This window comes from Psittacula echo, assembly GCF_963264785.1.
Source record: "Psittacula echo genome assembly, chromosome: 6".
Lineage (NCBI taxonomy): Eukaryota > Metazoa > Chordata > Aves > Psittaciformes > Psittacidae > Psittacula > Psittacula echo.
This window is the reverse complement of record NC_137743.1, coordinates 17688258-17700634: the sequence shown is the minus strand read 5'-3', so window position 1 is coordinate 17700634 and position 12377 is coordinate 17688258. Positions and strand designations below refer to the sequence as shown.

Below are 12377 nucleotides of genomic sequence, written 5' to 3'. Positions count from 1 at the left end.
TCCCTGAGAGCAATCCTACATGACATGAGGGGACAATTGGCATTCACAGAGCTGAGATGGTGTTCCCATTTAGACATCTCTCTACATTGCAGGATTTAATTTTCAACTCTGCTATAAGGAATTATTGCATTCTGAAGTTGGCATGTTCTAGTGTTGCTTATATAGAAACTTCGAATATTTCTTAATCTTCTGGTTAATAAATCTGTTTTTAAGGTAATGTATGTGTACTTTGGTAGTAAGCAACAAGTTAATTGCATCAGATGATCACAAGTTAAATAAATTTTCATTAACAAACTGAGTAGCAGCCATTTATATTGCTTTTTGCTAATTCATTACTGAAAGGGTGTTTTAACGCTTGACAGGCTGTCCTAGACAACTTTCATCTTCAAGTGCAATTTATTAAACAAGATTTTAAAGATTTTTTTTTCTTGTTATATAAGCATCTTGCTTCACCTACATGTTTAATATCCACAACACAAAGCTCTTCTGTGTTTATTTTGCCGTTTCTCCCCCTATTCAGACTGGTCCTCTATTCACTTAAGGAGGAAGTGATGCAGCCCTTGTGGTTAGGATCCTGTAAAGCACTCTGAAGGAAATTGTCGTGCACTTAAAGATCATTCCTTCAAGATCTGTTATGGAAGATTTAAATCCCTAAGAACTATTTTGAAATTTAAATCTTACAAAAGTTGTTTCCATAGTTATGACATACAATTGCATCAGATAACTGTCTGGTTTTCACTGTTAGTCATTTGCAAGTGTTTGTTTTAAAGCTATATTAGGTTTATTGTCTTGTAAGAATAATATAGTCTTGGAAAAATAGAAGCAATACTAATGGACATCATCTGGATAACTGGACCACTTAGCTGGGCCCATTTATGTAAATTCTGTTAAAGCAAAACATTAAAAGTAAAATAATAACAATTTTTACTGAAATATTTAATTCTCCAGGAAACAGCGTTAACTATAGATACTACAAAATCTGTTACAGGTCGGTCTTCACTCTTTCCTTTTGAAGATGGCTTCCTCGATGACAGTCATGGTGATCAGTCTTTATCATCGGGTCTCAGCTCACCAACACGCTGTCAGAATGGTGAAAGAGTGGAACGCTATTCTAGAAAGGTGTTTGTTGGAGGTCTTCCTCCTGACATTGATGAAGGTACTGTGAACAAGTTACATCGGTGAGGTGTGGGAATTGGCTTTCATACAGTTACTTTAAAAAGGTCCGATTTTCCTAAAAACAAATGTAGTGCTCATGGCATTATTTAAAGCAAACACCACCACCTGCAACACCTCAGAATTTAACTGACATTCTTTTCTGCTGTAGATCAGAGGAGATGGAGACAGAAATGCCTTCATAGCAGGTCATTTAATCTGCAATAGCAGCAAGCGTTCCCATGTATGTAAAGTGGGAAAGCTGAAAAAGGGAACTTTTTGGTTACTGTCACTCTAGTGTTTCCCAGTTTCTTTAAAAAGATGTGTTTGACTTTAAGGACTTTGTTAATACAGTCCTTACCAAAATAAACCAGGTTTTAATCAGCTCTTATATCCAGCATATAGGCAGTGTTCAGTTGACACATGTAGTGCACTTAATATGGTTACAAAATAATAACGAGCTTAGTAGGTATGGTCACGTTTTTTCTCCATCCCAGTCAATTTCTGCTCTATTTGTGTGTGCCCCCACCCACACTGACTCCCAGACCAAAATGACAGGTTTTGTTGTATTTTTCATAGTACAGCTGGAATTCACCATTATCTGGCTTCAGTTGGCATATATAGGGAATTTGAGGAGGCCTTATAATGGAGAGAGGGATCTCTGAGTCTGATCTACTAAATTGAATCCTAAGTGACATGCAATTTTCATAAATAAATTGTATGAGTCGCCAATCTGTGGTTTACAAACAGCTCAAATACAGTTCCCATGTCACATCACGAGTTACAGGACTGTTGATAACAGGGACTGCTGGGTAATCTGGATCCCCAGCTGTAAGAAGCAGGAGGCCAACAGGTACAATTGATGTGAATGTTGGTTGCTGGGTCACTCAGAATAAAAATACATGCCCAAACTACCCTGCAAGGAAGTAACGTGGGCCTCTGGCAGCAGGTCTACTCCATTAGTAGTAGAGGTCTACTCCAGTAATGCCTTTTTTCCTTCAGCTCCTGCGTTTCACAATATGTGATTTGTGGCTGTAGTCACTTGGAAAATCTGATGAACAGCTCATGGGGTGAGATAAACTGAACGCAACTCAAACAGCAAGCAAAGAATTAGAAAACCACTGCCTTAGTCTTCAAACTCTTCTGACAGATTGTTGCTCTGATCTCTCTAGCGTCACATTAGAGACAGTTCTAAAGTAATTCTTTCTTTAAAGTACATAAAGAAATACATTGATGGAAAAAAAGATTTTTAAAAAAGAACACCACTTCTTTTTTTCTCAAGCATTTGCATGTAGAACAGAATTGTCCTACAGGATAGTTTGAGATGTGTGTCCCTCAGTGTTACTAAATTGATGTTTAAAATGCAAAGAAATAACTTGGTAATTCAAGGCAGATTTCCAGAGGGGATGAGGTCCACACAGTCACATGACCTGACACAGTTTGCTTTCTAGGCATGCTGCAAAGAGTGGCCATGCTGATATGTAGCTCCTCTGTCAGTTTCATGTGGCTGCATCTGACCCTGCTTTGTGACTATAATTAGAAATATATTGCAGCTGAAGCATTTTCACTTCTGATAGATCATGTTTGCTTTTAATCCTGCTGCAAGCTTGCATTAGTGGAATGTAAGATTACTTAAGCAGCTGTGTATAGCATGAAGATGGAAGAATATTTAGGCAATCCTCTATGTGCACTACTGCAGTTATTACTTTTTCTTCATAGGTGTAGAAAATAGTCTGTTTGGTTTTGGGGATTTTTGAAAGTAAGAATTTTTACTTGCCACTGTCAGTCTTCAGATTCTCTAAGGTGCCTCATTTGTTTTTTGTAGATGAGATCACTGCCAGCTTTCGTAGGTTTGGACCTCTTGTGGTGGACTGGCCTCACAAAGCTGAAAGCAAGTCGTATTTTCCACCTAAAGGTAATTAGTTTAAGATACTTTTATGCAGGCTCTTCTGGTGAAAGGAAACATCTGCAATGTGGCAATCCATTACAAAGAAAAGATTTGACTCTTCATGACGAATTTTATCTCTTTCAATAAGCATGTTTTTCAGCAGTTGTAGTGACGGAAAAAAACACAATTCGGTGACTGAAATGTAGTCCTGCATGTGTACTTTTTAGCAAGCCTGGAGTCTTCGAATCATGCCTTAACTTATATTAGGCTTATTTTAGAAGGCAAGTTGCACAAATTTCCTAGTGCAGATTCTGTTGCAGTTTGCATACTGTAGAAACTATAGGCATAGTAGCTGGAAGTCACTGGTGAATTGGGTATGCAGTATTTTGTAGAGAAGTATGAGTCCGCCTTGTATGTGCTCTGGCCCAAGAAGCTGTGATGCTGCTCAGAATCACAAGGTCTGCAACAAGGCTCAAGGTCTGCAACAGGGAGCTGAACTGCAGCAAGGAACTCTGCTGAGAGAGATGGCATTGTGCACCACAGTCACAGAGTTTGTAGGCTGGAGCTGATTTGTTTCAGGGTGGTTTAGAGTGTGTGTACAGGTGAGGCAATTTCGCATGTGTCAGCAAAATACTATGCAGACTTGTTCTGGTTGAGAAGGAACAGTTTATGGGAAACCTGTTTGGGAGATCTTGATACATGCAAGATCAGATTGTTCTTACTGTATCCTAGTCTCTCCTACGATTTTGTGTTACACTATAGACATTCTGTTCTCAGTCACATGTGCCTCTTGCATATAGTTTGGGAGTTCACTTGTGATCTGAAACTGTGACATGAAGTTAATCAGAATTTATGATCTATATGTTAAGATTTTCTGTTCTCACTGACCCTGAAAGCTCCTGATTGCTCATTAAGGGCACTGCATATTTTGGCAGAACAATGAGCTGTTCAGTTAGTGGACTAGCTAATACTACAGTATTTTGATAGATGTATTTTGACTGTAAAACCCACACAAATAAAAGCCATCTTAATTTATCTGGAAACTGGAGGGCTGGAGGCAAGATAACTGTGACAAACTCTTCCCCTGCAAACAGTATTTGAGGCACTTAAAACCAGAACAAAACCGCATCCATGCTGCTTCTTTCCTGTTCTTTTCTCACAACTCAGCTTTGCTGAGAGTAGTTATTATGCATAATCTCTTCTTGAATTTAAAAACAGAAGAAGCAAAAAGGAACCCCAAACCAGCAACACCCCAAACTTCAAAAAACCCACATATATTCCTAAGGAAAATTGGTAAAATGTATGATTTTCCCTTTTAATTTTATTTTTAGAGGTCTTTAGGGTCTTCCTGGCTCATGAGTTTGGATTATACTTGCACTTAAAAGTTAAAAAAACCTAACCAAACCAGTAAACCCAGCTTCTTCTTGTCCCTGATATCTCCTAGTAATCTCCACTTCTTTTCTTATTAATTCAGTAAGTAACTATTCATGGTAGGTCAACATGGGACATCCAGTTATGATCTAGTTCTGTATCTGACAGGAGACTAGTTATACCTCACCAAACATGTAAAAATGTTTTTGAGCAAGATCTATTTTAGCAGAAGACAAGGGAATGCAGCCTCACATCTATTTTTGTCGTGATTCTAATATAGGAAACAACTTTCAAAGCCCCTGCCAGTTGTCCTGAACGGCTGTCTGAAAGTGCTAAACAACAGTCAATCCCAACTGTTCCAGATTTATTTATAACTTACTTCTTAGTTATCAGTCAGGGCTGCAGCATCATACGTCCTGCATTCCTGTCTTTGGGATTCACTTACAGTCATGTTAAGCTTCGTAGGTCAAATGTACTTGATTTACTTGAATCCCATAGAGGCAGCATCACTGTAGAAGACAGAATGTCTTTGACCAGCAGTCAAAGGGTAAAGCTTGAATGTGTGTTATAATTTTTTTCCCAGCGCTTTAGTCTATTATATATTTATAAGGAGCACTTATTTTCCAAAGTTGTTATGGAGTCATTGAAGAAGCACCACAATAAAATGTCTCCACTGCTGGTTTTCGTTAGAAGTTACTTTAGAACTAAAATTGTCTTAACAACCTTTTTTATTTTAAGCTGGTTTGATGCATTATCAGGCATGTCTTTAAAAAATACAATGAAATGAAAAGAGATACCTGAAATTATGCTTGGTGCAAAATTCAGTGACATGGCTTATTCAGCTGTCAAATACTCATGAATTTTTTCTCCCTACCTTTTTCATGTTTTCTCCCTACCTTTTTCTAGATACTTTATTTCCATGTTGCATTGCTAATCTGTAAATTCTCTGACATTTTGAATATGATTCAAGTGAAAAATATGACCCAAAAAAAAAAAAAAGAAAAAGAAAAAGACAAATTATAGAGGAGAGAATGAGTTGGTTTTTGTGTGCTAGCAATCTCAAAGGGAAACAAGAGAAAAAATGGATTGTTGAAATGCAGGGGAGATTATGTGGAGGCTAATCTTTGTTCACACATTAATAAAGCCTGGCCTCCAAGGCTTCTCCCACCTACTTGAATGTGCCCACTGGCAATAAAAGCGAGCCCTGCTCTTTCTGAAAATATGCCATCACCTCCAGACAGACATCTGTGCCCTTTTGATGGACAGCCTGTTTCCTTACTCCTTCGTGTCTGTAGGGTCAAGCCAGTGGGCAGTGTCTGGACTTACAGCAAAGTTCAGTATTTTCTTGTTTCATAGAATCATACAATAGTTAGGGTTGGAAAGGACCTTAAGATCATCTAGTTCCAACCCCCCTGCCATGGGCAGGGACACCCCACACTAAACCATGTCACCCAAGGCCTCATCCAACCTGGCCTTGAACACCGCCAAGGATGGAGCATTCACAACCTCCCTGGGCAACCCATTCCAGTGCCTCACCACCCTCACAGTAAAAAATTTCTTCCTTATATCCAATCTAAACTTCCCCGGTTTAAGTTTTAACCCATTACCCCTTGTCCTGTCACTACAGTCCTGATGACTTGTTCCAACAGTTCCATGTCCTTTTTATGTTGAGGACACCAAAACTGCACACAATACTCCAAGTGAGGGCTCACAAGAGCAGAGTAGAGGGGCAGGATCACCTCCTTTGACCTGCTGGTCACGCTCCTTTTGATGCAGCCCAGGATACATTTCACTTTCTGGGCTGCGAGCGCACACTGAAGCCGGCTCATGTTCATTCTCTCATCGACCAACACCCCCAAGTCCTTCTCTGCAGGGCTGCTCTGAATCTCTTCTCTGCCCAACCTGTAGCCATGCCTGGGATTGCTCCAACCCAGGTGTAGGACCTTGCACTTGGCATGGTTAAATTTCATAAGGTTGGCATCAGCCCACCTCACAAGTGTGTCGAGGTCCCTCTGGATGGCATCCCTTCCCTCTGGAGTATCAACCGAACCACACAGTTTGGTGTCATCGGCAAACTTGCTGATTGTGCACTCAATCCCACTGTCCATGTCACCGACAAAGATGTTGAACAAGACCGGTCCCAACACCGATCCCTGAGGGACACCACTCGTTACCGGTCTCCAGCCGGACATCGAGCCATTGACCACAACTCTTTGCGTGCAGCCATCCAGCCAGTTCTTTATCCACCGAGTGGTCCACCCATCAAATTGATGTCTCTCCAATTTAGAGACAAGGATGTCATGTGGGACAGTGTCGAAGGCTTTGCACAAGTCCAGGTAGATGATGTCAACTGCTCTACCCCTGTCCATGAGTTCCGTAGCCCCATCATAGGAGGCCACCAAATTGGATAGGCAGGATTTCCCCTTAGTGAAGCCATGCTGGCTGTCACCAAGCACCTCCTTGTTTTTCATGTGCCTTAGCATGCCTTCCAGGAGAATCTGCTCCAAGAGTTTGCCAGGCACAGAGGTGAGACTGACTGGTCTGTAATTCCCCGGGTCATCCATTATCCCCTTCTTGAAAATATGTTCGGAACGGAACTGGCAAAATTATAACTGCCATGTGTTGGTCTTATGTAAGCAAATGCCCAGTTTGTGATGTGTTTACTTGGCTTTCACCATATGGTTTGGGGAATTAAATGTGGTTTGTGGCTAAGTATTTTTTGAGTACCTATGAGATGTTGAGAAATAATGAAATATGCAGTAAAGAATGTTATCAGATGGAGTTACACGTTACCATGGCACAGCCTATTTCTCTCTGGCAAAATGCAGAAAAATCATATTTTACTGAAAAAGAAATTGATGGGGTTTTAACTTATTTGCTGGTCTGAGTTAAGCAATGCTTATGCTAACTGCAGTCCTTTTTTCCTCTTTTTTTTATTAAACAAATGGTACCAACTGTTTCAAAACCATTCTTTTAATTTTTTTAATAGATTGCCAGCTTTAAAATTACTTTAAAAAAAGTCTTTACTAGTTTTGCTTTGTGATAACTGTGATTTTTCTAGCAGTCAATAAAAGCTGCACAATGTATTTTAAAATGACAAAAATTATGCAAAAGTCTTTCACTGTTCCTTTGAATTTAGGAGAACTGATGTCTGGATAAGCATGAGATTTAGACTGAGAAAATGAAGCGTGGCAGAGCTTGGAGATAGGATGGGTTTGGAGCAGGAGGAATGCTTTGGCCTTGCAGCTGGTTTAGGTGTGTGATGCAGCAGCCTCATCCTCTTGCGTTTCCCATGTTCTCTGGTTAGTTACCCTGCTGTTTGGTAAAAATAAGCACTCCTGTCCCTATTGCTCCAGGGGACAGTAAAGGTGAATGAATCACAAGAAGAGAATAGTGTGTGCAGAGTTTCACAGAGTAACATTATGAAATGATTCTCATACTTAAATTTAAAACAACTGGTGGGACAAACTGCATGAGGCTTCTTGATGATCTCTAAGGGAACGCTAGATGGGAACACCATTGCTGGTAGTCTTCTGACTGATGTTGATTTCATGGATGAGGACCATTTGCATTGTTAATTCCATTGCCACTGCAGTGGCAACAGGAACATGGAGTCATAATTCTAATTTTATCAGCCATGTTAAAAAGAAGGGGTGTGGTTTGTCCAAAGACAGTAATCTATTGCACTGAAACTAATTGCTTTGGCTTAATTTACCACCAAAGTCCAGCATAAAATGCTTAGCCAATTTTTGTATGGTAAAAACCATACAAAACATTTGTGAGAATGGAAGCTGATACTCCTTTTCCAGAAATAAATTACGTGGCAAATAGTGATGCAAGATAATTCTTAAGCTTTGTTTACGTTTTTTCCAACACATGTGTGCAATATCGGTCTTTCACCCATTGACATCTGGGGCTGTGTATGTAATCTGTAGTCCCTGTGCGTTCCCACAGTAGGGCAGTACAATCTCATATCAGTGCTGTTCACGAAAGGTGTGGTAGCAAAATGCAGTGCACACTGATCTGCTCTTCTGTAGCCGTGCAACATAAGGTCGATTGGTTTTGCATAGAATTTTCTTATGTTGCTTCATGTAAGAGAATCTTTGTTCCTAAAACTATGCCATCTGCAATTTCTTTTTCTAGAGGTAAACGTTCTCCTAAGTGGAATAGTCTCTTGTGAGATTTTATGTAACAGGCCCAAAGCAAATAATTTTCTGGCTACAACACAAAAGGCAGCTGTTGTCCAGATTTAGATCTCTGTTCTATAAAGAAATTTATCCCTCTCTTATGTTTGGGGTTTTTTTAGTTGTCCTCAAGTTGACTTTCAGTCTACAGGACACTCATCCACCAGCGTCCCACCATTTTTGGTAGTTCTTTTGTTCAGATGAATAACATTTTTAGGATGAACAGTCAAATCGCAATGGATAATATGATGTCTGTGTACTGTATTATGTTGTATGTGTACAACAGACAAATAAAATACTAACTTTTCTGGGTTTTTGAATAAGTAATACGCATTTGGGGCCAATGTGTCATACAGGACATAATTTCAATAGCTGTCCATCACCTACGTTCTGCTATTGCTCAAGTAGATTATTTAAGTAGGAAAAGTTATGTTGCCTCAAAAGTTGAGAGTTCACAGCTTGTGATAGTCCTAGAGTAGCTTTACCAGTGCTAATATGATAAAGTTTACTAATATGATTAATTTTACTGTCAGACTTGCTTGTTAGCCACATGAAATGGAGAGTTTAGTATTTGGTTTCTGAAGATGAAGAGAAGTCTAGTTTCTCGTGGCTGCACTTCCGATTTGCTAGAGAAACACCTTGTTTTTACAGTCTTCCTCATTAATGTGCTAGTCCTCAGAGTTTCCAGAAAAAACCTGTGAAGACAATCCCATGTGATGTTTTCAAATTCAGCCTGGATGTGTCTGGGATCTGTCAGGGAGCCTCATTCTTAGCTGACTGTATTGGAAAGTTTTTTATGTAATCAGGGGGTTGACTGCAATTAACCACGTAACTTCATTTTACAGCATTAGTAATAAATCGCTAGAAGAGTTTTGTAGTTGTAACTGTTCAGAGGCTGTTCAGAAGTTTTTGACAGAGCCAGCCGGAAGTCAATACAGAAGGTTGTTTTGCTATATTACATTATTACATTCTAGATACTTTTGCTGGACTCTGTGATCATTGGAAGAAGATGGGGTGTCTCATAACTCAGTCAGCAGTCTCAGCAAAAGGCCTTGAATTTCCCACATAAAAAATACAGGTTTCTAAAAGACCCAATTGGTTATCTGGTGGCAATTAAAGGAGATGCACTTTGGGAGCCCCTATCCTGGCCAGCAGTATTATGTATCCCTTTTCTATTAAATTGTATCTAATGTCTCTCAGTTTTGCTTGGCCTGATGTGCTAGGTAGTATGTTACATGAGGACAGATACTTGGGCAACATCCATTGCTTCCAGAAAGGCCAGTTTTGAAGTTTGTATGCATTGCATCTGTACCTGCTGATAGGTGGGGTTTTTTTCATAAGCCTCCTGACTCTAGGCAAAACTAAAGGCCACATGCTGGAGTTGCATAATATTCTTTTTCCAGAACAGGGTTTCCATAAATCATCTGTATGCTTTTCTGTTGGTCATATGCCATCGAAGCAGGCTGGTTTCTCTCTCTCACTGCCTGGAAGCATTAAGGTTGCAGTGGCATTTCTTATATTTTACACGAACTGTCTATGTTATTAAGAGTACATTGAGTTAAGTCATAGCTGATATTTAAGGCTTCTCTCAATGGGATTGCTGCTTCCAAAATCTAACCCCAGTTGATTAGAGTCTGGTTCATGCATCTACTAGTCACTACTCATCATCACAAGCTTTCTGTCAAATGCCTAATTCAGTAGGTTCTGTCTAAATAGCAATTCCAAGCATCCACTTCCTGGACTACCCATTGCAGTAAATTTGCTTGGGCAGATGCTGAAATAATTGACTGGGATGTGTCACTGTGACTTAGCTGTGTATAGTGCCCATGGGTTTTTCTTCATTGTTGTGCAGCTGTTACCTGCTGCAGAACTTCCTGAAATTCTGACTTATTTAGTCTAAATATACCTCTGGCTTAAATGGAAACTATACAAGTGTTTGCTTCAATGATGCAGTCATCTGATGAACTGATGCTTGCCAAAGAAAACCCAAAACCATTTCAGACAAATTTACCAATGCCTCTTTTGGACATCATCTTTTGAATTCATAAAAGGATGCATTTCGGGAGTATGTCTTGGGTATTCTGTAGTATGTAGGTAACTGACGCTGACTTACATCAAATTGAATTTTTTATTTGTTGGGCAATTAATTTTAATAAAGCTGGACTTGGTTGTGATCACAGGTTTTAAATCTTAATGGTCTTAAAGATGATCTCAAAGAGAAATGGGGAGCCCTATGAATTTATCTTATCAAAGATGAATCTTATAAATCACCAGCTATCCAAATCAGGAACAGGGTCAAGTTCAAACTGTTAACTGTTTTAGCTCTTTACTTCAGGAGATGCAGGTGCTTTAAGGAAAGCTTAGTTTCACAAAATACTTAGTGAAACAAGCTCATAGAGCTTGATGACTGACTTCATCTCATTTCCTAAATGAGAGTACTGAATCATGCATTCATTTCTGAATTCTGTCATTTCTGTGGATGGTAAAGAAATATTAGTTTGATAAATGCTATACTAATTGAACATACTTGTGCAAGCTAATCAGTGAGTCAGTTTGACATAAGCATTATAATATACATCTCGCATGACCTACTCAGAAGGTAAAAATATGGTCTGGCATGGATTCCTGTTGGATTTGTAGCTACTCTGAAATGTTTGTATGGGGAAGAAAATACGAATTCTGATATTGAAGTCTGTTATTAATGATACATTTAAACAGTGAATGGATATTTAAGGTAAAATGAAGTATATTAAATAATTCCATACAGCTACTGTTTATACTGAATTTTTGTATTGGATAATGACTAAAAGACTTAAGCACACTGAAAATATGTCCCTTTGTTATTGTCACTTCATAGTACACAAATTAAAGAAAATGCTGCTAATTTTCATTTGAATGACTGTCAGTTCACAATATCTAGCTAAGTTTTCTTTCAAAACCCACTAATGCCTAAGACACTAAAAAAAAGAGGTTTAAGGCAGCAGTGAAAGCACTACCTGGAATTTGAACATATCGAAGTACAGAAAAAGCTTTCTGTCACTTACCTATAGGAAGTAACCAGACCACTGCTGTCAAATGGAAGCACTTTTAAAGCCAAGGCAATTTTACTGTGGTTTGTGTCCCTACACCCCATCTAAATACTAACTTCATTAAATGTTGCATTTTATTTCATTTTGTGAATTGAAATGTATGAATTGATCTGTGGGGCTCCAGGATAAAAGCAGTGCTTTGAATAGTGATAACTAGGACTCGAGAATATTTTGTGCTCTCCTAATAGCTTGTGCTGTGTCTTGTTATGCTAATAATTAATGAAGCACCAAATTCTTCTTCCAAATTTATAATATTCCATTCTTAGGATCACTACAGTGATCACACAATTCTACCCCTAAGATAATGATACAGTAATATAAAATCAGTGTGAGATCATCTGAATATATAAATCAGCAATTTAGTAAATGCAATATCCCAAATTATATCTCTCTTCTCTCAGATCAGAGGTTAGGACTGGCAGTGGGAATGCATCAGGTACTAGAATGATGCTGTGGATGCCTCTGTCCAAGGCAGTGTATATGCTTCTTTCCAATCCCAAAAACTGGGAGCAGCCAAGAACTGGTGTCTCTGATGTCTCGGTGCTGTGGTTGGCAGTTTTTATCTGCATTATATCATGAAAATTCTGCCTAGTTTTGGTACCACTGATGTGGTTATACCACTGATTATACTGATATAGTATCATCAGTAGCTTGCTGTCTACCAATGGCAGTTGTGCTATTTTCATTGTAAAA

General features: G+C 39.0%; 1 protein-coding gene across 9 annotated transcripts in view; it reads left to right on the top strand.

The window, feature by feature from the left end:
* The window catches only part of CPEB3 (cytoplasmic polyadenylation element binding protein 3), a 92059-nt gene that overhangs the window by 59573 nt on the left and 20109 nt on the right, over positions 1 to 12377 (top strand). For 8 of the 9 annotated variants that reach the window (XM_080620313.1, XM_080620312.1, XM_080620309.1 and 5 more), the window contains exons 5-6: positions 989 to 1156; positions 2978 to 3067. The exons of the other annotated variant lie outside the window; for it this stretch is intronic. In XM_080620313.1, the coding sequence (XP_080476439.1) occupies positions 989 to 1156; positions 2978 to 3067 (258 nt within the window). The remainder of the gene's footprint in view (positions 1 to 988; positions 1157 to 2977; positions 3068 to 12377) is intronic. 9 annotated transcript variants of the gene reach the window in all.